At 55.0% G+C, this 20,016-nt stretch overlaps 5 protein-coding genes across 9 annotated transcripts in view; 1 reads left to right on the plus strand and 4 right to left on the minus strand.

Moving 5' to 3' along the window:
- Positions 1 to 717: 717 nt before the first annotated feature.
- RNF5 (ring finger protein 5) lies at positions 718 to 3,130 on the plus strand. Its single transcript, XM_010378115.2, has 6 exons — positions 718 to 984; positions 1,885 to 1,903; positions 1,995 to 2,107; positions 2,220 to 2,274; positions 2,352 to 2,469; positions 2,572 to 3,130. The coding sequence occupies exons 1-6, from the start codon at positions 845 to 847 to the stop codon at positions 2,667 to 2,669; spliced, it is 543 nt and encodes a 180-aa protein (XP_010376417.1). The 5' UTR covers positions 718 to 844; the 3' UTR covers positions 2,670 to 3,130.
- A 206-nt stretch (positions 3,131 to 3,336) lies between these two features.
- On the minus strand, positions 3,337 to 7,673 carry AGER (advanced glycosylation end-product specific receptor). 2 transcript variants are annotated; one of them, XM_010378130.2, is made up of 12 exons: positions 7,537 to 7,673; positions 6,494 to 6,679; positions 6,204 to 6,310; positions 5,881 to 6,073; positions 5,649 to 5,713; positions 5,448 to 5,535; positions 5,175 to 5,357; positions 4,902 to 5,032; positions 4,581 to 4,722; positions 3,957 to 3,983; positions 3,702 to 3,828; positions 3,337 to 3,591 (listed from the first exon to the last, which is right to left on the minus strand). In XM_010378130.2, the coding sequence occupies exons 2-12, from the start codon at positions 6,636 to 6,638 to the stop codon at positions 3,495 to 3,497; spliced, it is 1,305 nt and encodes a 434-aa protein (XP_010376432.2). In that variant the 5' UTR covers positions 6,639 to 6,679; positions 7,537 to 7,673; the 3' UTR covers positions 3,337 to 3,494. The 2 variants fall into 2 exon arrangements, with proteins under 2 accessions (XP_010376432.2, XP_030784601.1); XM_030928741.1 differs by lacking the exons at positions 3,957 to 3,983; positions 7,537 to 7,673 and having other exon boundaries at positions 6,494 to 7,063.
- Positions 7,064 to 12,480, minus strand: PBX2 (PBX homeobox 2). The gene is made up of 9 exons (XM_010378150.2): positions 11,978 to 12,480; positions 11,014 to 11,087; positions 10,549 to 10,796; positions 10,267 to 10,457; positions 9,949 to 10,084; positions 9,551 to 9,704; positions 9,107 to 9,195; positions 8,901 to 8,987; positions 7,064 to 8,767 (listed from the first exon to the last, which is right to left on the minus strand). The coding sequence occupies exons 1-9, from the start codon at positions 12,196 to 12,198 to the stop codon at positions 8,675 to 8,677; spliced, it is 1,293 nt and encodes a 430-aa protein (XP_010376452.1). The 5' UTR covers positions 12,199 to 12,480; the 3' UTR covers positions 7,064 to 8,674.
- A 568-nt stretch (positions 12,481 to 13,048) lies between these two features.
- GPSM3 (G protein signaling modulator 3) lies at positions 13,049 to 15,185 on the minus strand. 2 transcript variants are annotated; one of them, XM_010378103.2, is made up of 4 exons: positions 14,733 to 15,185; positions 14,410 to 14,512; positions 13,970 to 14,169; positions 13,049 to 13,786 (listed from the first exon to the last, which is right to left on the minus strand). In XM_010378103.2, the coding sequence occupies exons 1-4, from the start codon at positions 14,772 to 14,774 to the stop codon at positions 13,649 to 13,651; spliced, it is 483 nt and encodes a 160-aa protein (XP_010376405.1). In that variant the 5' UTR covers positions 14,775 to 15,185; the 3' UTR covers positions 13,049 to 13,648. The 2 variants fall into 2 exon arrangements, with proteins under 2 accessions (XP_010376405.1, XP_010376409.1); XM_010378107.2 differs by having other exon boundaries at positions 13,970 to 14,131; positions 14,733 to 15,171.
- Positions 15,186 to 17,124: 1,939 nt separating this feature from the next.
- NOTCH4 (notch receptor 4) overlaps positions 17,125 to 20,016 on the minus strand; it is a 29,278-nt gene continuing 26,386 nt past the window's right edge. The window contains exons 27-30 of one of the 3 annotated variants that reach the window (XM_010378087.2): positions 19,583 to 19,878; positions 19,209 to 19,356; positions 18,612 to 18,709; positions 17,125 to 18,433 (exon numbers count right to left, since the gene is read on the minus strand). In XM_010378087.2, the coding sequence (XP_010376389.2) occupies positions 17,720 to 18,433; positions 18,612 to 18,709; positions 19,209 to 19,356; positions 19,583 to 19,878 (1,256 nt within the window). In that variant the 3' untranslated portion in view covers positions 17,125 to 17,719. The remainder of the gene's footprint in view (positions 18,434 to 18,611; positions 18,710 to 19,208; positions 19,357 to 19,582; positions 19,879 to 20,016) is intronic. The other 2 variants (XM_010378094.2, XM_030928743.1) reach the window with 2 other exon arrangements.

The following is a 20,016-nucleotide window of genomic DNA, read 5'->3' on the forward strand; positions in this document are numbered from 1 at the left end:
TAAAAGGGAGGGGCAGACCCACGTTCTGCTCTCTACGTCACCAAAGGAGGTTGGAGCCATTTTGAACCCTGCGACCCTAGTGTTTTCCCTCTTTCCCTAGCTCTTCATCATCTTTCCCGATGTGGGCCAATCAGGGGAAAAGGAAAAGGCCCAATCAGCAGAAAGTCCACAGCTGAAGGACCCGGATGAAGCGAGCCGAGGGCTTTGAAGTGCAAGCCTCGCCAATTGTAGAGCAGTCACCATAGCGACAAGGTAGGTGGAACAAGAGAAAGTTCAACCCTCACGCGATTGGCCCACCCCCGTCCCGCCGCGTGCTGCGCAGGCGCATTTTACCCAACCACCATTTTCCGTCAAGTTCTAGCCAATGAGTTGCTTTGGAGCCATAAGCTCCAAAGTCCAATAGCAATCCGGACATTCTCAGAAAGAGGAAGCGAAGGAAAGAAAGGGGCTTATAGTGGGCGAGGTCTATAGGTAGTCCCGAGCAAATTGCTTCTGGCTTTGGTTAGGACTGACAACTACTCAGACGAATAAAACCCTCCGTGGCCAGGCGACAGGGTGTAGCGAGTTACTACCAATCCCTTGGCATTGCACATTGACTTAGACCGTATCAGCCAATAGCCATTGTGCGAAGGCAGGACCGCACTAACCTTTTCCCGCCCCTACCCTTTGGACCAATCCTTTCTTTTGAATTCTTTGTGATTGGCAGGCATTCAGACCAATAGTGATTAGGAAACCTTGACGCCTGCCCAACGATCGTGGGCAGGAGGTGGTTTCTGGTTTGTTGGGGCGTGTGTATGTGTATTTGGGGGGACTGAAGGGTACGTGGGGCGAAACAAAACCGGCCATGGCAGCAGCGGAGGAGGAGGACGGGGGCCCCGAAGGGCCAAATCGCGAGCGGGGCGGGGCGGGCGCGACCTTCGAATGTAATATATGTTTGGAGACTGCTCGGGAAGCTGTGGTCAGTGTGTGTGGCCACCTGTACTGGTGAGAATCGAGGAGAGGGGCGGAAGGCGGTGGGTCTCGCTTATATACTGGGGAGGCTAGGAGCGAATAATCATACAGTCATACAGATAATCGGAGGGCACGTTCCCATAGGTGAGGCCCGACAGGAGACATACGACTTTGCTGGTATGTGTGGGTGGGAGTATAACGTCTCTATGGTCGAGATCTGTGGAAAGAAAGGTCTTAGGAACCAGGAGCGGGGGCATGTGATGTGCTGAGAAGAGGAGGTGGGACGGGGAGTGGCGGGACAATGTGAGACCCGAGCCACCTTACCCCAGAGAAGCGAGGGGTCTTAGCTGTGCAGGTGGAAACAGATGAGACACAAAGGTTAAGGGGAGGCACGCATCAATTGAGTTGTGGAGAACCAGGAAATACGGACCACATTCAGATGAGATCTGGGAGGGGGCTGGTACGAAGGCACTGTGGAGAGGCAGACTTGAAAGGTTAAAGGGTCGTAAAGACAGAGACATTATTGAGCTTGAACGTGAGGAAAAGGGGTAATGGGGGAATGTGCTAGTAAAGGGGTTTGGTTTGGAGTGATGGGGTTGGGGTTGAAAAGCGGAAACCCGGAAAGAGGTGGCTACAGGGAATTAGAAATTAACTTGAAAGGCAGAAAAGAGAGGGCACGAAAATTTGTACGTGTTTGTTGGGGAGAGGAGAAAGGAGAGGGTTGAGTATGTTGAGGATGGACAGAGCTTTAGGTGTTGGAAGATCAGACAAGCAGGAAGGCCAAGTTGGCTGGTATGGTAAAGGTTGCAGAAAATCTGAAAAGCAACAGCAGGTTGCCTGGGAAGAGGGGTGAGATGGGATTCTGTGAAGTCTGGGGTCTGTGTCTCTCTTTTCTGTAGCTAGTTTGACCTTTTTTTTTTCTCCCCCTTCCAGTTGGCCATGTCTTCATCAGGTGCGTACTCGGGAGATGAAGAGGGAAATGGGGAGGTCTGAGGAGCTGGAAGACCCTCTGGTATACTGGAAACCACTTTTTTTCTCCCCAGTGGCTGGAGACAAGGCCAGAGCGGCAAGAGTGTCCCGTATGTAAAGCTGGGATCAGCAGAGAGAAGGTTGTCCCGCTTTATGGGCGAGGGAGCCAAAAGCCCCAGGATCCCAGGTGAGAGACTGGAGGTGTTGCTCAGGGAAGATTGAAGGCTTCTGCCCTTGGAAAATGGTGTGGAAGATGACAGGAGAAAATTCCCTGTTAACTTTCTCATCCTCTTCCTCAGATTAAAAACTCCACCCCGCCCCCAGGGCCAGAGACCAGCTCCAGAGAGCAGAGGGGTGAGTCTTCCTGTCCAGTTGTGTCCCTTTCTTGACAGGTTTGCTGGCTTCCCATCTGACTTTTTCTGCCTCCCTAGGGATTCCAGCCATTTGGTGATACCGGGGGCTTCCACTTCTCATTTGGTGTTGGTGCTTTTCCCTTTGGCTTTTTCACCACCGTCTTCAATGCCCATGAGCCTTTCCGCCGGGGTACAGGTAAGAGTCACATTCAGCTCCCATCAGGGAGCCCTGTGAATCCCCTCGGGCTCCCTCCCAGCCTAGAAGCATATGCTTCCACAGCTTTCCTCTCTCCCACAGGTGTGGATCTGGGACAGGGTCACCCGGCCTCCAGCTGGCAGGATTCCCTCTTCCTGTTTCTCGCCATCTTCTTCTTTTTTTGGCTGCTCAGTATTTGAGCTATGTCTCCTTCCTGCCCACCTCCAGCCAGAGGAGAATCAGTATTGGGGGTCCCTGCTGACCCTTCCTTACTCATGGACCCCCTTGACCTCTCTTATTTCTGTTGGCTAAGGCCAGCCCTGGACATTCTCCAGGAAAGCTTGGGGAGGAGGAGTGAAGTCTGTGCATAGATGGGACAGCCTTCTGCTCAGAGGCTCACTCAGTAACAATATAATTCTCTGCCCTGGGGAAGGAGGATGGATTGAGAGAATGTCTTTCTTCTCTCCTAAGTCTTTGCTTTCCCTGATTTCTTGATTTGATCTTGAAAGGGGGGCAAAGCTCCCTCTGACTCTTCGCCCACTCCCCATCTTATTAATTTAATTTTTCACTCCCCAGAGTCTAATATGGGTTCTGACTCTTAAGTGCTTCCTCCCCCTCACTACCTCCTTTAATACAAATTCAATAAAAAAGGTGAAATGTATTGACGGGATCTCTTCCCAAGTTTGCCCCCTACCTTCCTCCCTCCCTCCCTCCCTCTCTCTCTTGACAGAAGCATCTTCTCCCCAACTTGAATAGATGTTTGGTACAGTGTAGGGAAGTGTGGGGGTGAGTCCCTTTCCTTCAGGGCCCTCAAGGTGTAGGGGTGAGGTTGTGTCTCACACACATATATACATAGACACACAAGAGCAAGATGTGTCAGGTGTTTACTCATCATTGTGGGGGGCTCTGGTTGTAGAAGAAAGTTTGGCAAGGTGGGGTTATACAGGAGAGAGTTGGTCTGGGGCCAGAACAGTTTAAGGGAAAAAGAAAAGGGAGCTGATGGATGGGATCTGTCTGTGGGCCCCTCAAGGCCCTCCAGTACCACTCTCGCCTGCCTCAGGTTCCTCTGACTGATTCAGCTCTGCACGCTCCTCCTCTTCCTCCTGGTTTTCTGGGGCCTTCCTGAGGAGGAAGATTGCAGAGAATGCTGCACATTGTCGTTCCACCCCCCACCCCTCTTCACTTGCTGCCTGGAAGCCCTAGGTCTGAGGAGTCTGGCTTTATCCACTCACCTCTCCTCTCCTTGGCGTCGCCGCCTTTGCCACAAGATGACCCCAATGAGCAGGGCGGCTGTCCCCAGGCCTCCCAGGATCCCCAGGGCCAGGGCTAGAGTTCCTGGCCCTGATCCTCCCACAGAGCCTGTAGGGAGACAGGGAAAACTGAGAGCACGGCCCCCACCACTCACCATTCCTTTCTTGTTGACCATCCCCGCAGTCACATGTGTTGGGGGCTATCTTCTGCTTCCCTGACTTTAGTGAACCCCTCACCTGCAGTTGGCCCCTCCTCGCCTGGTTCTGGAAGACAAAGTTGGATCCAGTCAGAAAGGAAGACTTCGGGTTGAGAGAGGGTTATTTAGTGGGAGCTCCAGTGGAGTCTTTCCCTTTTTTTTTTTTTTGAGATGGAGTTTCGCTCTTGTTGCCCAGGCTGGCATGCAATGGCAGGATCTCGGCTCACTGCAACTTATGCCTCCCGGGTTCAAGTGATTTTCCTGTCTCAGCCTCCCAAGTAGCTGGGATTACAGGCGCGTGCCACTACGACTGGCTAATTTTGGATTTTTAGTAGAAATGGGGTTCCTCCATGTTGGTCAGACTGGTCTCAAACTCCCAACCTCAGGTGATCCACTGGCCTCAGCCTCCCAAAGTGCTGGGATTACAGGCGTGAGCCACTGCGCCCAGCCGTCTTTCCCTTTTTTTAGTTCAGAGGGAAGAAGGGAGAGGCTTGGCTGCTCTCTTGGCAGAATTTGGGTGGGGCAGGGGAGGTTTGGGTGTGGGTGCATGGAGGGAGAGGTGGGGTGGCTCTTGGGGATAAGGCCAGAATGGGGCAGGAAATTAGAGCCTGTGCTGTCCTGCACCCTAGCCCCAGGGTCTGTAGGGCTTGGGGAGAGGTCTCACCGATGATGCTGATGCTGACAGCACGGCTTTCCTGGGACCCGTGGCTGGGATGGGTGGCCACACACCTGTAGGTTCCCTGGTCCTGAGGCCCTATCTCAGGGAGGATCAGCACAGGGCTGGGGGAAAGGGGTAAGGGCACACCCTGGTGGGGGAAGGGGAGAGGAGACTATTTTAAAACTCTTGTCTTTTTGTCTCCACATCTTCAAATACCCTCTCTTCCTCCTCAGCTCCTAGCCTGCCTTTCCCTTGTTATCCCTCTGCCCTCCCTGTTGCTAGTTATGGTTCACCCTACCTCCCAGCCCCTCTCTCCAGGTCACTCACATCCTTCATCCAGTGGATTTGAGGAGAGGGCTGGCCAGGGACTTCACAGGTCAGGGTTACGGTTCCACCAGGAGCTACTGCTCCACCTTCTGGCTCTACCACCAATTGGACCTCCTCCAGAGGCACAGGCTCTGGGAGTTGGAAGGGTTATGAGGTGGAGAGTTACACTTGTGAGTGATCCCAGTGGCCATGGGCTTGACTCCCTCTTTCCCTAAGGGTCAGACTTCCAGAATGCACTCACATGAGCTTGGGGCCCTCCCCACCTCTGCTCACCCCAGACACGGGGCTGGATAGGGGCTGTGTGCAAGGCCTGGCGTCGGGGAAGGCCTGGGCTGAAGCTACAGGAGAAGGTGGGATGGGGATTTCCTCCCCGGGCTGGGGTCACCATTAGCTCCGACTGCAGTGTGAAGAGCCCTGTCTCAGGGTGTCTCCTGGTCTCTTCCTTCACAGATACTCCTATGGTGGGAGGATAAGACAAATTATCCCAGGGTGGGTGTGGGAGTGAGATCAGGGAGAAGGCAGCTTGGGGGGCACCTTCGGACTCACCCTTTTCATTAGGCACCAGGGGCTTCCCATCCAAGTGCCAGCTAAGAGTCCCTGCAGGGTAGCTTCCCTCTGACACACATGTCCCCACCTGGGGAAAGAGTGGTGACCTCAGAATCCTTTGAAAATGGGAGACGCCACACACCCACACACACTCGCCTCCTGTTCACAGGACCATTTTCTACTTCTGCTTTCTTTCACTACCTTATTGGGAACACCAGCCGTGAGTTCAGAGGCAGAATCTATAATTTCTGGCTTCCTAGGAATCTCTGAAGGAGGAAAAATCCAATCAGAGGCTGTAACTGTGAAGGTTCTCAAACTCTGTGTGTGGAAATGGGGCCAGTGGAAGTCAGAGGCCCTCATGGGCCAAGGCTGGGGTTGAAGGCTTTTTCTGAGATAAGAAAGGGGGCCTTGGAGAAGGCCCTGGAATTCTTACGGTAGACACGGACTCGGTAGTTGGACTTGGTCTCCTTTCCATTCTTGTTCATTGCCTGGCACCGGAAAATCCCCTCATCCTGGATCCCGACGGCCGGAAGGAAGAGGGAGCCGTTGGGAAGGACACGAGCCACACTTTCCCAGGGGCCTCCCTGGGGAGACAGGACCTTCCAAGCTTCTGTCCGGCCTGTGTTCTAGAAGCAGAGAAGCGGGGCCTAAACAGTGCAAGGCCTTTGGGAAAGTACTGTGAGGCAGAGTGACAGGGATCCGAATCATTGCTGGTCTCCCTGGAAGTTGGGAGGCTGCAACAGGACCCCCACTTACCAGTTTCCATTCCAGCTGCTGGGGTGGTTTCTTGGGGGCCCCCTTACACTTCAGCACCAGGGGCTCACCGATCCGGGCTGTGATGTTTTGAGCACCTACTACTGCCCCTGGGAGACAGCACCGTGGTAGAGGGGCAGGAAGGGAATGAGGGCTAACAAAATTTGGACAGGGTGCGTGAGGGACCTTGAAAAGTAGTTCCCTGGGTTCTGGGAAAAGTTCTAGGGCAACTGGGGTATGGGGTTCAAGTGCTTTCTGCAGGAAGGGTCAGTGGGGTGGGGGGAGTGGCTCACCCCACAGACTGAGGACCAGTACCCAGGCTCCAACCGCTGCTCCGGCTGCCATCCTGCTTCCTTCCAGGCTCGTGGCTCTTTCTGCCCCTCTCCGTGCTGTGGCCTCCGCCCTAGGTGGGGCCTGTTCCCTCTCTCCAGCCCCCATCTTTCAGTCATCTTGTCACAGGGAATGCTAGGAATTCATGCCTTTGGGACAAGAGTCCTTCAGGTACTAAAGAAATAATTATCACCCCACCCCTGGGCACTACCAGCCTCTGGGCACAGTCACTTCCCTGGGGGATGGGGAGTGTACCCTCTAGGGTCTCATTCCCTCAGAGCCCCCATCCTATTTATTCCATCGGTCCATCAGGGCTGCCTGGTGACCCACTGGAGCCCCATGTTGACTGGGCAAGGTTGCATCAATAGGGTTCAGGCCAGACTGTTGTTTGCAAGGGTGCAATTGGGACTGCATTGTGAAGGCAAGGCTGGGGGACAGGAGAGAAACCTGTTTGGAGCTTCGTGAAAGAAAATCTTTTTTTTTTTCTGGGGTTTCTCATGTTTTTTGAAAAAAATTCTCAACTAAACCCAGGAAAAAAAGAAATTTCTTTATTTAAAACTGCATTTTGTTTTTTTCTGTGAAACTACACAAGTTTACAAGTGAGGAGAGAACTGCCCCCAGCCCATGCCTCCCACCCCCCCACCCATCACACTTCCAACCTGTCCCCAGTCCTGCCTGGATCTTTAATGGGAGGGTTCCCCACTCTGACAGTCTTGCAAAATCCTGAGAATGTCTGAGCGGATCAGATGGTAGGGTTTAGGGCTGAGGATGGGACAGTGTTGATTTTACTTTTCCCCCACATCTGGCTTTTTGCAACCTCCTCCCTCTCCCTACCACTTGATTTTGGTGTGACAAAAAGCTACCTCATTTCTGGGGAAATTGAGGAAGACACATATACAAGCACCCCAACCCATATTTAACGTATTTGGCAATAACTCCCTTCCCATTCTTCCCCCTCCAATTTCCAAATAGTAGTTTTTTAAAAGATTAACGACAAGTCACTCACAGGGGAAGACGGCATCTTCGATTTCCTCAAAATTACTGAGTCCAGCCCTGCCCAAGGGTTGTGGGAAGAAGGGGGATGAGGGGCCAGCAGGGCAAGCCCTTCACCGCCTCCACACCTAATGCGGCAGAAACCTGCCTGCATGAGCAAAGAACACGTAAGTGATTTTAGGGGGCAAAGCTTGGTGCCCTGTACAATTTACTTCCTGATGGACAGGCCTGGAGCCGGGGGGCCTCTTTACCAGTTCTGTTTGTCCCCCCCTTCTCTTACCAGGACCCCTTTGGCTATCACCCCTAATATGGGAAAGTAAGAAATTAAAAAAAAAAAAAGACAAGAAATCATATTTATAAAAAAAAAGCTACTTCCCCAAACTAAATTAAAAATTAAGAACCACCACCACCACCACCACCACCAAAAACAACAACAACAAAAAACAGATGGATCCCAGGGTTTTTCTTTCTTTTAAAAAAAAAAAAGTTCAACCCCAAAGCCCAGTCAATAATTCCCTAAAGTAGCAGAAACTCCCTCCGAGGTAGATATCTGAGTCAGACACTCTCGTCCACCGAGCGATTCTATTGGTTTAAGATGAGCTGCGTATGAGGTAAGTAAGCCGTCTGGAGGGGCGGGGGTGGGGATGCACGGGGGCGTGGCCCATGTCCTCTGTCCAGAAGTCATGTCCCCATTTTTGGCATCTCTGCTTGGGCAGGGCTGGCGTCTCCACAGATTCCAGAGCATATAAGTGGGGTGGGGAAGGGAAAGTGGGGGAGCCCAGAGAGAGAAACAGAATAGTTGCAAGTGGGAGTATGTGTGTGTGAGGTGTGGGAGAGGGAAAGAGGAGAAAAAGGGGTCTGAGAGATAGGTTTCTAGGTATATGTATGTTTCTGTGTAAGAAAGAAAGCGAGAGAGGAAAAAGATGGAAAGAAGGGGGAGACAGACCCCACACTCCCCTTAGAGGCCCCGTTTTTCCTGCCATGTCATTAGCACCCCCAGCACAGAGAGTCTAGTTAGAGAGGGGATGACCCCATTGGCCCTTCTCTGTCTTGTGCTTCTCCTGTATTTGGGGTTTGTCCTCTGGAAGCCTGTGTCCTCTTCAAGAGTCGCCTTGTGAGAGCCCCCACCCCTGTGACCCTGAGGGGCAAGATCAGTTGGAGGTGTCAGAGTGAACACTCCCTGGTCCCTCCGTTGGGGATGTCACTGAAGAGGGGGTCACAGCCTCCTGCCAGCTGCCATTTGCCTGGAAGAAGAGAAAGACAGAGTATAGAAAACAGACAAGGCCCCGGGAATCCTGTGTGGGCACAACACTACGAGGGAAAATGCCCCTCTGTCCTGTGAGAACTGGACAGAGAGGGGCTTCGGGATCCACTCACCCTCATTTCCCGTGGGCTGTACATCTGGCCTCCCCCGAGGTTATCCCCATAGCCCCCTGGCCCCATCGAGTGTCGGAGTGATTCCACCTGCAGGCAGCAGAGGAAGGTATGACAGTGAAGAGAAGCCTCAGAGGAAAGAGGTCTTGTATCCTAAAGTAGGGGAAATGGAGTTGGGGAAAGCCCTACTCGAGAGATGGGCATCTGACCTGGGAAGCAGAATAGGAATCTCCGTTGAGCCCAGGCATCCCCAGAAACATGTCTCCAGATCCTGAGAGACTGAAAGAGCCGCCAGAGCCTTGTGGGGGGTAGAGAGGGAAGAGTGTAATAGAGCCTGTGATGGTAGAAAGGGGATGAACCACAACTCTCAGCTCTTGTGGGGATGTGCTACTATACTCCAATTATCCACAAAACAACATTCCAACACGCAGAAAGAGCAGGCTGTTCCTTAGCCTCCCACGGCCACCCGTGGGAAGAAAAGCTGAAGTAAGTTCACTGGAGTGGCCTCTGTCCCCTGACATCTCCAGCCTATCTCAGCTTGGTCCCTGTCACCCCAAAAGGCCCCCTCTCTGCTATGATCTTGCCTAGGTAGGAAGTGGGAACAAAAGCAGGAACTGTGCAAAACAGTCAGCCGGGTTGACAGTGGGATCCACCTGCAGAGGAAGGGGGTGTCGGGGAGCTGGTGCGGCTGTGGCCCCCCTGGGTGACTGACACGGCGGTCTTGACAGCATAGATGTTTGCCTCCTCTTGGAACTTTCCAATGTTTTTCTTATAGCGAATCCTCTTGTTGCCAAACCAGTTGGAGACCTGTGGGGCAGAAAGGAGGGTCGGGTAGAAACATTTGCCTCTGAAGTCCTTCACTGAATAAGATGTGAGTGAGAGCATTTTTTTTTCTTCTGGTGTCACTATGCTATTGCCCAGGCTGCTCTCCAGCTCAAGTGATCCTCCCACTTCAGCTTCCTTAGTAGCTGGGATTATAGGAACACACCACTGCACCTAGCTGAGATGCGTGCATTTTGCCTGACAACTCCTCCTGAAACCTCCATAATACCTGAGACACGGTGATGCCACACTTCTTGGCAAGCTCCTCCTTGGCCTCCTCACTAGGATATGGGTTACTCAGGTGGGAGTAGAAATACTCATTAAGGACCTCAGTGGCCTGTTTGCTGAAGTTACGGCGCTTTCGTCTACAGAGAAGGGAGAAGATCGGTGAGGAGGATGTTGGTGTCCTGGCAGGGCTGTCACATGGCATGACCCCAGAGTCACCATTGTCATGGAGTACCACATTGTGCAGCATGGCAGCTCAGGGTCTTGGAGAGGAATGGGAAGGAGCCCAGTGCTGGGGGCCAGCTTGGGTCCCTGGGCCCACCTGGCATCCAGGAAACGGGAACGCAGGATCATGACAGCCTCGCAGGTGCTCTGCTTGAGCTGCATCTGGATGGCGCTGAACTTTCGATGGATGATGCTCACCATGCGTTCCATCTCTTTGGGGGCCACGGGCCTGGTGCGGCTCTGCTCCCTCAGCAGGTTCATGACATGGGTGGTGAACTCATTACATGCCTGTAGTGGGGGCCAGTGGGCTGCTGAGAAGGAGCCCTTTGGCCATGAGATTCCCCTGCAAGAGCCCTTCCCTCCACCCTCCTCTCCTTACCTGCTCATACTTCTCCAGCTCCGAGTGGTATATGTGACGGATCTGGGCAAGTTTGCTGCGATAGTCTGAGTGTTCGATGGAGTTGTCAGGGGACACGCCGCCCCCAGAGGCTGCAGCAGCTGCAGCTGCTGCTGCTGAGCCGCCCCCTTTCTCGGGCCCAGCCACACCCTCTGCCAGAAGCATGTTGTCCAAGCGCATCAGCTGTGGGTCCACCGGCTCCTCCTCCTGGGAGCTCCGAATGCTGAGGCCTAGCATGCAGGCAAGAGGACTTAAGGACCCAGGGCCCCCATACCCAGTGGTCAGTCCTCCTGGTGCTTCCTGGAGAGCCAAGTTCCCAGGCTTTGGTTCCTTCCCCAGTACCCCTGACTCCTCACTTTCCTCAGGCCCCCAAGCTGTCACACTCTAGCCCTATAATGAACAGGGTTCTGTCCCCAGAGTTGAGCAACCAGAGGAGGGCCCACATACCGGTTTTCTCCTTGATTTCACACAGGACGCTAAAGAGAGCAGGCTTCATTCGGTGGCAGTTTAGGGCGTGTTTCCTTGGGAGGAGTGGGAGTGGGGAAAGAGAAAAGTTGAGGAGCTAGAGAAACAGAGCAGGGGGCCTGAGAACAAGGAGGGAGGAGGGTCAATCTGCAGAGGGAGGAAGTGGATTGGGGGTGGAATGGAGTTGGGGAGGGGAGTTCTTGGGAAAAGATCAGCTGCCAGAGCATGGGGAAGCTGCTCGGCTTCAGGGTGACACAGGGAAGATGCAGGCAGCAGGCTAAAGGCCGGGGGCTTTGGGAGATGGTCTAGAAAAGTATGAGGAGGAATTTGGGAGTGGATGGAGAAAGGAAAGTGACTTGGTAGGTTTCAGAGGTAGAGAGACAGAGGCTGGGGTTGAGAAGAGCTGGAGTTTGAGGTGGCAGAGCAGGGCTGGGGGTGCCGAGCTAACTGGGGACATCAGTTTAGTGTGTGTGAAGGGGTCCTGGGGTTGCGCAGGTGGGAGGCTTTGATGCACCTAGTGTCTGGCTGAGCCGTGGAGAGGAGTTTTAGGGGCTCTAGAGAGGGTGTGGAGGTCTCCACATTTGGACAGAATGAAGGGGCTGGGTGGAGAGTTAGGGGAGAAAATAACATAGCCCAAGAACAGTTTCTGAGTCTGGGAGCCAGAGGGGGCTCCCGGAGATGGGGCTGTTCCAGGGGAGTGTGGGGGTCAGCAAAAGGTTAGGAGTGGGGAGCGGGGCCACCTGGGGTTCCCTCTGTAAAGGTTTCAGGGCCTGGGGGTGAAGGGAGGTTTGAGAGGGATCACTTTTCTAGGGGCTCCCAGGAATGAGAGAAGAGAGCTGTTCGATCCTGGAAGAGGGCCCTAGAGTTGGGGGGGCTCCCAGAAGATTCAGAGCATGTGAACGGGGTTTGCTGGGTCTGTGTGGGGTCCCGGGGTGGGGGCACTCACTTGGCCTGGGCCTCGTCCAGGCTCTGGTCGGTGATGGTCATTATCTGCTGCAGAATGTCCCCGATGTCTTGCTTCCCTCGGCCTCCCGGGACCCCCCCGCTACCCCCACCGGGGTCTCCGCCACCGGGAGGCTCGCCAGGGCCCCCAGGCTCCCCACCCACCAATCCCAGGCCCCCCCGGCCCCCGCCTGGAGGGGGCGGCCCCAGTAGCCGCTCGTCCATAGCTGGGGGGGGGCCCTGAGGCCCCCTCCCTGCTCCGCCCCTCCCCCCGCCTGGTTACTTCTCCCCCCAAACTCGCTGGGGCCGCTGCTCCCTCCGCCCCAACCCCCGCCCGTCTGCCCCCGGCTCCCGGCTCCCCCGGGGGTTCACCCCGGCACTGAAGGGAGACCTGGGGTACCGGCTGGGCCCCCCACAGGAGACCCCGGCCCCCGGCGGCGGAGAAAATGGAGCCGGAGAGAGAGAGGAGGCCCAAGCGGGGGTGTGTGTGAGAGAGAGGGAGGAGGGAGGAGGGAGAAGGGGGGGAGCGAGGGAGGGAGGCTGGGGGAGGGGAGCCGGGGAGGAAGAGGAGGGGAGGAGAGAGGAGGAACAGGGAGGAGCTGGGGGCGGAGAGAGAGACACAGAAACAGAGGAACTGAGACCGAGTGGAGGAGGGGAGAGGGAAGAGGGGATGAGGGGAGGAGACGGGCCATCTGAAAAATATGGGAAAGCCCCCTGGCTGGACTTCCGCGGCCTGGGAGTGGGGGCGTGTTGGCGGCTGTCGGGGTCTGCCACCTGGGTCCTGAATCAGGGATCTAGGCGATGTGGACTCACGCCGCTGGAATGCCTGGGTTCACCGACAGCTCAGTTCATATTTCTTGTTCTAATGACTCCCCTCCCTGTTCTACTTAATTAAAACCAGGAGAGGGGGGCTGGGGGAGATAATTAGGGAGGTCTCCAGCCGCTGCTTAATGAGCCAGTAATTAACCAGCCAGGGAGGGGAGCTGGCCTCTGGCCAGACTGGGGAGAGAGGCGGCCTCTGGCCTCACCTTCCTACCCTTCACCCCGCCCTGGTCCCCCAGACACCAGTCTTCAGTCCAGAGGGGTATTACATTTATTCACACAACCAAAACATCAGACAGACTCAGCAGCAGTGGGGAGGGAGGGTGGGCAGGGCTGAAGGTCCATTCACAGCCTGTAAACCCCTCAGTCTCAGGGATAGGGGGTGCTGATAGTGGGACTGGGAGAATAATCTTAATCTCTCAGGTGCCCACCCACCTTCCCTTCTTACTGGGAGGAAGGGTAGAGCTGTCTCTCAGGTTATAACCTCTCAGGAGGAGGCCTGAGCCCTCAGACCCTAGTGCCTAGTAGCTCGACAATTGGTGGTGTCCCCACAAGTTAGGGAAAAGACTCCCAGCCACTCCTTGAGATGGGTGCCTGGGATCCCCCTTACTGCCTCAAGCTCCATGGACCTGTGCGGGGGGAGTTAAATCCCCGTTCCACCTCGCCTGTTCCCAGAGTTTGAGGCCTTTCACCCGGTCCAGTTCCCAGGGAAGGTGATGTGGGCGATGAATATTGAGATTTGCGCTGCGTTTTTCAGTCTCTGTTACCCCCGCCAAGCAAGAGTTGAGGGCATGCAATAGGCTGCCCAGCTTTCAGACCAGGGGCGAGGAAGGGCTGGCTGGGGGCTCAAGTCTCAGCAGGTGTGTGTGGGGGGCCGGGACCTTTGCTCCTCCATTCGACCCCCACCCTGAACTCTCAGCAGCAACTCCAGGAGCTCCTGCCCACCTGGAGGGAGGGGAGGCTCTGACCGCTGGGCTTCCATCCGCTGGCACTGGAGGAGTGGAGGCAGAGGAAGAGCTTTGGTGAGGGTCTGAGGGGAGGAGGTTCTTGAGAGGATCAAGGGTTGGTATGGGGAGGCGATGGGGTGCCTAGGGAGAAACAGGAGTAGAACCCAAAAGAGAACAGGGCCAAGAGACCAGGAGGCCTAGGTTTGCCTCCTGGGGGGATGTCTTACCTGGTGACTGAGGATGGTGCTGTAAAGCTGTTCTCTGTCCTCAAGAGGACGGAGTGGGGCAGGGGCTAGGCTTGGGGGGTTTTGTGGGGTGAAGAAGGTGGCCCTCTGCTCCTCTAGGCGGCGGGACTGGGCTTCAGCCACCAGATCCAGAAGGAGCTCAGTCTGCAGGGAGAGCAGGGAGGCCGAGCGGGGTCCCAGTGCTGGGGAGAGGGATGTGGAGGGCTCAGAGACCCAGAGAGGTTGGCAGACAGGAGCCGTGGGGGAGTGTGGACAGGGTGATGTGATTAGGGACTTTGGATCAGAGGAGAGGGGGCGCAATGGGTAATCCCAAGGGGAGTCTGGAGGAGGTGGAGGAGAGGGCCCACAATGGACTGGGCCTTGGTAATGGGATCAGGATGTGGGCACCAGGGTCAGGGCTCTCCCTGGGTGGGTAGGGGTACCTGTGTGGCGGGTCCCTGGAGGAGGAGGGGACGGAGGAGCAGATCGCCAAGGCCGAGTGGTGGAGTTTGGAGGGGGCCAGCCTTGCTCATCCTGAGGGGGGCCCTGATGCCAAAATATGTCCATTCCAGTCAAGCAGTGGTGGTTGAAGTGGGTGGAGTGGACAGGGGCTAGGTCAGTGGCCTGTTTCCTCTCTGTGTGTCTCTGTTCCTGCCTCAGTTTGCCCAAGCCTTTCAAGGCCCCTCTGTCCCTACATTTCTGCCCCAGATCCTCTCACCTCCCTTCTTTCCCAGTGTCAGCCTCCCCAACCCCGTGCCCAGCTCACCTGCTCACCATCCTCTTCTTCCTGGGGTCTCTCAGCCTCCATCCCCTGGAGGGGAGAAACTGGTGGGGGAGGGGTGGCTGGGATTTGGGAGGAGGGCCGGAACCTTGGGTTCCTGAGGGGAGTGGGGGCTGGAAGGGGTGGGGGTGAGCTGGGGGCTGGATGCCTGGGTACTGAGCAGGAAGCTGGGTTCCTGGTCAGCCCCCCCACGGGCCCCGCCCATCCCTGTCAACTTCCTCCATTCTCTTTTCCCACCCAAACAGCTTGTTCAGTCTCTCTCACCCCAGGGGAGCACAGAGACTGGGAAAAACTCCTCCAGCTGCAGGAGTGGAGGGGGCTGATAGTGGGGAAGGACTCCTGGCGGTCTCATCTCCAGAGCCTCAGTAGCCCCCTAATCCCTGACTCTGCTCCCTCCACCCCACCTCCTCTTCTGCTCTTTCTGTCAACACAGGAACTAGCTACACAGGAAGTGGTTTCACTCCTCAGAATCCCCCTCCCCCCAACCAGGTCCCTTCCCTCCCTGAGATAGACCCTGCTGTAGGATTTGGCCCTCCCGATCTTCCCTCTTACTGGGTCTGGGAGGGGGCATGGTTCCAGTGGGAAGTAGAGGATTCAGACCTAGGGTTGTGGAGGTCTCAAATATATACATAAAACCCTAGCACTGGGTCCAACATGTAGTAAGTATTCAATATATATGTATTGAATACTCCCTGACCTCCAGGTATTTATAGTCTATTCAGGAGATGGCCGGCCGCTGTGGCTCACACCTGTAATCCTAGCACTTTGGGAGGCCAATGGGGGTGGATTGCCTGAGCTCAGGAGTTCGAGATCAGCCTGGGCAACATGGTGAAACCCCATCTCTACTAAAATACAAAAAATTAGCCGGGCGTGGCCACATGCGCCTGTAATCCCAGCTATTCAGGAGGTTGAGGCAGGAGAATTGCTTGAACCCGGGAGGCGGAGGTTGCAGTAAGCCAAGATTGTGCCACTGCACTCCAGCCTGGGTGACAGAGTGAGACTCCGTCTCCAAAATAAAAATAAAATAAAATAAAATAAAGTAAAATAAAATATACACTCTATTCAGGAGACAAGATGTGTACCAAATGTGAGAGTACAGGAAGGGTTCATTTTGGAAACTTATAGTTTAGTGCAGACAAGGGGCAGGGGAAAACCTGTTTTGGGTATGAGAGATGTAGATATGGAAAAATGAGAGGCTGAGGTGGGAAGACTGCTTGAGCCCAGGAGGTTGTGGCTGCAGTGAGCCATTTGTGCCACTGCACTCCAGCTTGGGCAACAGAGCAAGACCCTGTTTCAGAAAAAGAAAGAAATGAAATTGAAAAGGGAGAGGACTACCTCTCTGGCTTGGTCTTTGATCAATGCTAATCAGGTTGGTTGGCATCAAGGAAGGAGCAGGGCAGACAACCATTTGGTACCTCTAAATGGCAGCCTGTCATGTTAGGGAGTTTATAGCTGAGTGATTTGGAATGTGAAATGTGACGAAGAAGAGATCTGGTCCTGCCACTTATTCCCTTGCAATCTTGGGCAGATCTCTGTGCCTCAATTTCTGAAAGAGTGAAATAGGGTTTTAATAGCACCTACTTCATAGAGTTGATGTATTAAATGTAATAAAGCACTTGATGCATAGTGGATACTCAATAAACTGTAGATATTATTGGCTTTCAAAATGCCTCATGACTCCATGTTTCAAACCTAGCAACATGTTGCTGCAAGGTGGACAGTTTCTTTAAGACACTCTCTCCATCTACTTGACTTGTGGCCTTAGGAATCTCCTAAGTGGCCATAACGAAAAGCCCTAGGATGAGGGACAAAGTGTGTGCATCATCTAGTGCAGTGGTCTCCTACCTTTTTGGCACCAGGGAAGTTTCATGGAAGACAATTATTCCATGGTCAGTGGGGATAGGGGCTGGTTTCAGGATGAAACTGTTCCACCCCAGATCATTAGGCATTAGATTCTCATAAGAAGCAAGAAACTCAGATCCCTTGCATGCGCAGTTCACAATAGGGTTCGAGCTCCTATAAGAATCTAATGCTTATGCTTATCTGACAGGAGGTGGAGCTTGGGCAGTAATGCTTGCTCACCTCCTGCTGTGTGGCCCAGCTCCTAAGAGGCCATGGACCAGTACCAGTCTGCGGCCCAGGGGTTGGGGACCCCTGACCTAGTGTGTGTGTGGTTTCTCCCTTGGCTACTAGACTCTTGCTTTCAGATAATACCCTAAATTATCATAGCGTCCCCAAATATACTTATTCTTGCTTTTAAACTATACTTACATCCTCCATTCAATGCAAATGCTGAGCCGAAAGCACAAAATGCTGACACTATGCAGTCACTCCCGTCTTTTTTCCCATTCTTCTCCCCAACTCCTCCAAAAAAAGGTAACACTTCAAATCAGCTTTATTATGGGTGACAGATTTAGGGTTCTTAAATAGTGATAGCAGTGGCTAGAAGAAGCGCTTCATCCCCGCAGTGGAGTTTCTTTGTTGTGAGGGGAGGGAATGCAAGGAGTCATCAGCTGGGGTGGCCCTTGGCCACTTTTCAGCATCTACACAGTGCCTGGCACATAGTTGGTGTCCAATAAATATTTGTCAGCCATTTGTGGGCAGTGGGGACAATGGATGAAGGGAGCTCCCTTTGGAAACCATATATAGGAAAGAACATCTTACATCCCATATGCCTGCAGTTTTGGTTCCAATTTAGGGGTATTTCCACTCCACTCTGCCCTCCTGTGGCCTGTCTTATTTTCTGGAGGAGGACTGGGCCTGCCTCATCCTAGCATGGTAAACCCTCTTTCCAGAGCTGCAGATTCTCCATGTGGAAGATGCCTGCTCTGGTGGGCATACATTCATTTTAGGAGAGAAACTAAACTCACAACCCTTCATTTTTGGGGCTCCATCTTAAAACCAGGAAGGCCTTCCAGCCTGCCTTTTAATGGGGTAATCATTTTTGGAATTCCTTCCTACCATGTATTCTCCTATTTTTTGCCCTCTCCTCCTTGGTTTATGGGCATTTCTTGGTGGGCTGGGGGACCCCAGTCAAGTTGAGGGGATCCCCGCTCCGGGGACGGAGTAAGGCAAGAAGGCGGATTTGGAATGTTAGAGGCAGGACCGCAAGCTCCCAGGGCCACCCAATCACAGGGCCAGTCATCCGTTGGGCCCCTGCCTCCGCGCCCGGCAGCCACTCCGTATCTTCCTCGCATTATCGCAGGGTTGGGCCGAGGTCCGCGCATGCCTGCAGAAAACCTACGGCCGCGAGGGGGCGGGCCTCCTCCTGCTCCTCCTCCCGAGAAGCTCCGGCAATGAGAATAGGCCCCGCCCCCCCGCGCAGCCAAGTCTACGGACCAAGTCCGAGCCTGCCGACAAGCTCCGCCCCCACGAGGGCCTGCTCCGGCTGACAGCGTCCGGCAGCGCGGCAGAGCCCCGCCCCCATGCGGGGGCACGCTTACAGACGTCGTCCGTGCGCGCGGGAAGGGCCCGGACTCGCGGCCCGGCGTGGCTTTGTGACGAGCCTCTAGTGGCCCCGCCCCTTCCAGCAGCGTCAGCAGATCCCAGTGGTTACGTTGGCGAGCGACGTCCGCGGGCGCCAGCCCAGCCTGGTCCTGCAGCTCTCGGGCTGCCCCCAGCCCCAGCAGCAGCTGGGCTACTTCCACCGCTCCTTCCCGTGCCGCTAGGAACAGCGGCGTCTGCTCCTGCACAGGAGGAAAAAGCCAGGGGCGATATCAGGGCAGGCCACGCCCACAGGACTGGGCCTTTCTACCTTCACTTACGGGACCACTGGCCCCTCTCCCCTCAGGCTTTGCGGGTTACCGCACTTTCCATTTCTCCTGCGCCCGACTGTTTTGTGGGAAGCCCTCTGTCCCATCTAACCCTGCTGTCCTGGGCATCTTTATCGGCTCCGGCCTGGAGAAGCGAGCGGGCGGCTCGGGCGTTGTTCACGGCAGCAGCCCAGTGCAGCGCAGTTTTCCCTAGGGGACGACGTGGGAGGTTGTTACCGCTGTTGGGGGCCAGACGCCTGGGTTCCGGTTTCCCACGGGTTCTGTCCTTGGGGGAAGGGCTATTTGGGCAGCTTGGTCCCTCAAAGGCGGGAAGCGTTGCCCAGGAGACCACCGGCCTGCAGGAAGTGTTGCCTTGGTGACGTCTCCAGTGCGCGGGAGGGACAATGGGACATTGTTCTGGGGTCGGTGAGACTGGGAGACCGTCTCCCCCCACGAGATCCCGCCCCCTTTCCACAGACACTCTCTTCCATGCCAGTTCCCCAGTAAGCTGGAGCAGAGGGCCAGTGTGGTGTTGACGGTGGAAGTTGGGGAAACTCACACGGCCAGTATTTCCACCGCATCGCAGATTGACAGCCATAACAGCAGGATGAGAGGGAATGCCCCTCCGCTGCACCTATATTTTGCACTCTGTCTCCCACCCCATCTGCTCAACTTCTCTATAGCACACATCACCCCTTCCTCTACATACCCCATTTATCTCTGGCCCCCACGTCTGCTTGGGCTGCAATCAGTTCTTCAACCAGGTCTTCCACCGCCAGTCTGGCAGCCAGCATCAAGGGTGTGGTCCCGTCCTCTGTGCGAGCGTCCACTGCAGTTTGTCTGCTACGGAGCAGAAGCTGAGGGGACAGAGGGCCAGTGACCCCTGGGGTACCCTGGACTGCCAACTCAAGTTCCTTACACTTTTAACCCCACTCGCAATCCATATTCAGCCATCCTCCACAGTTTCCCTGTCAGGTTCCCAATCACACCAATTTCCTCTTTGTCAAACTCTGGGGGATGCTTCTGTCCAGCTTTACTTGTAAGCTCGCCCCATTCCCTGTAGGGACCTCAGTGTGTGCCAACCTGGCAGACCTCGCGAGCATCAGCAGCCACAGCAGCATGAAGGGGTGTGCGCCCTGCCCGGTCTGGCTGGTTGGGGTTGGCTCCAGCCTCAAGGAGGCGGCGGGCAGCGGTTGGCCGGGAGAATCGGGCAGCCAGGTGCAGGGGGGTCTCCCCAGTGCCCACGGTGTGAGCCTGGGGACAGGCCCCTCCATCCAGCAGAGGTTCCCAGGGCTCAGGACATCCCAGCCATGCCCCTTGGAAGGTCCTGGACTCTACTTCCCCACAGCAAACTGCGGACATCAGGGGTGTCACCCCATCTGTTGGTAAGACATGAGTAATGGGTCAATCTAAATGACACAACAAGGGGGAAGGGACAACATGTAAGCTCAGAGAGAATCAAAACCTGAGGTGTTGGGAAGCTAAGTTCCGGTTCTGTGTGGCTTTAGTCAAGTGAC

Source organism: Rhinopithecus roxellana, chromosome 4, assembly GCF_007565055.1.
Source record: "Rhinopithecus roxellana isolate Shanxi Qingling chromosome 4, ASM756505v1, whole genome shotgun sequence".
NCBI lineage: Eukaryota > Metazoa > Chordata > Mammalia > Primates > Cercopithecidae > Rhinopithecus > Rhinopithecus roxellana.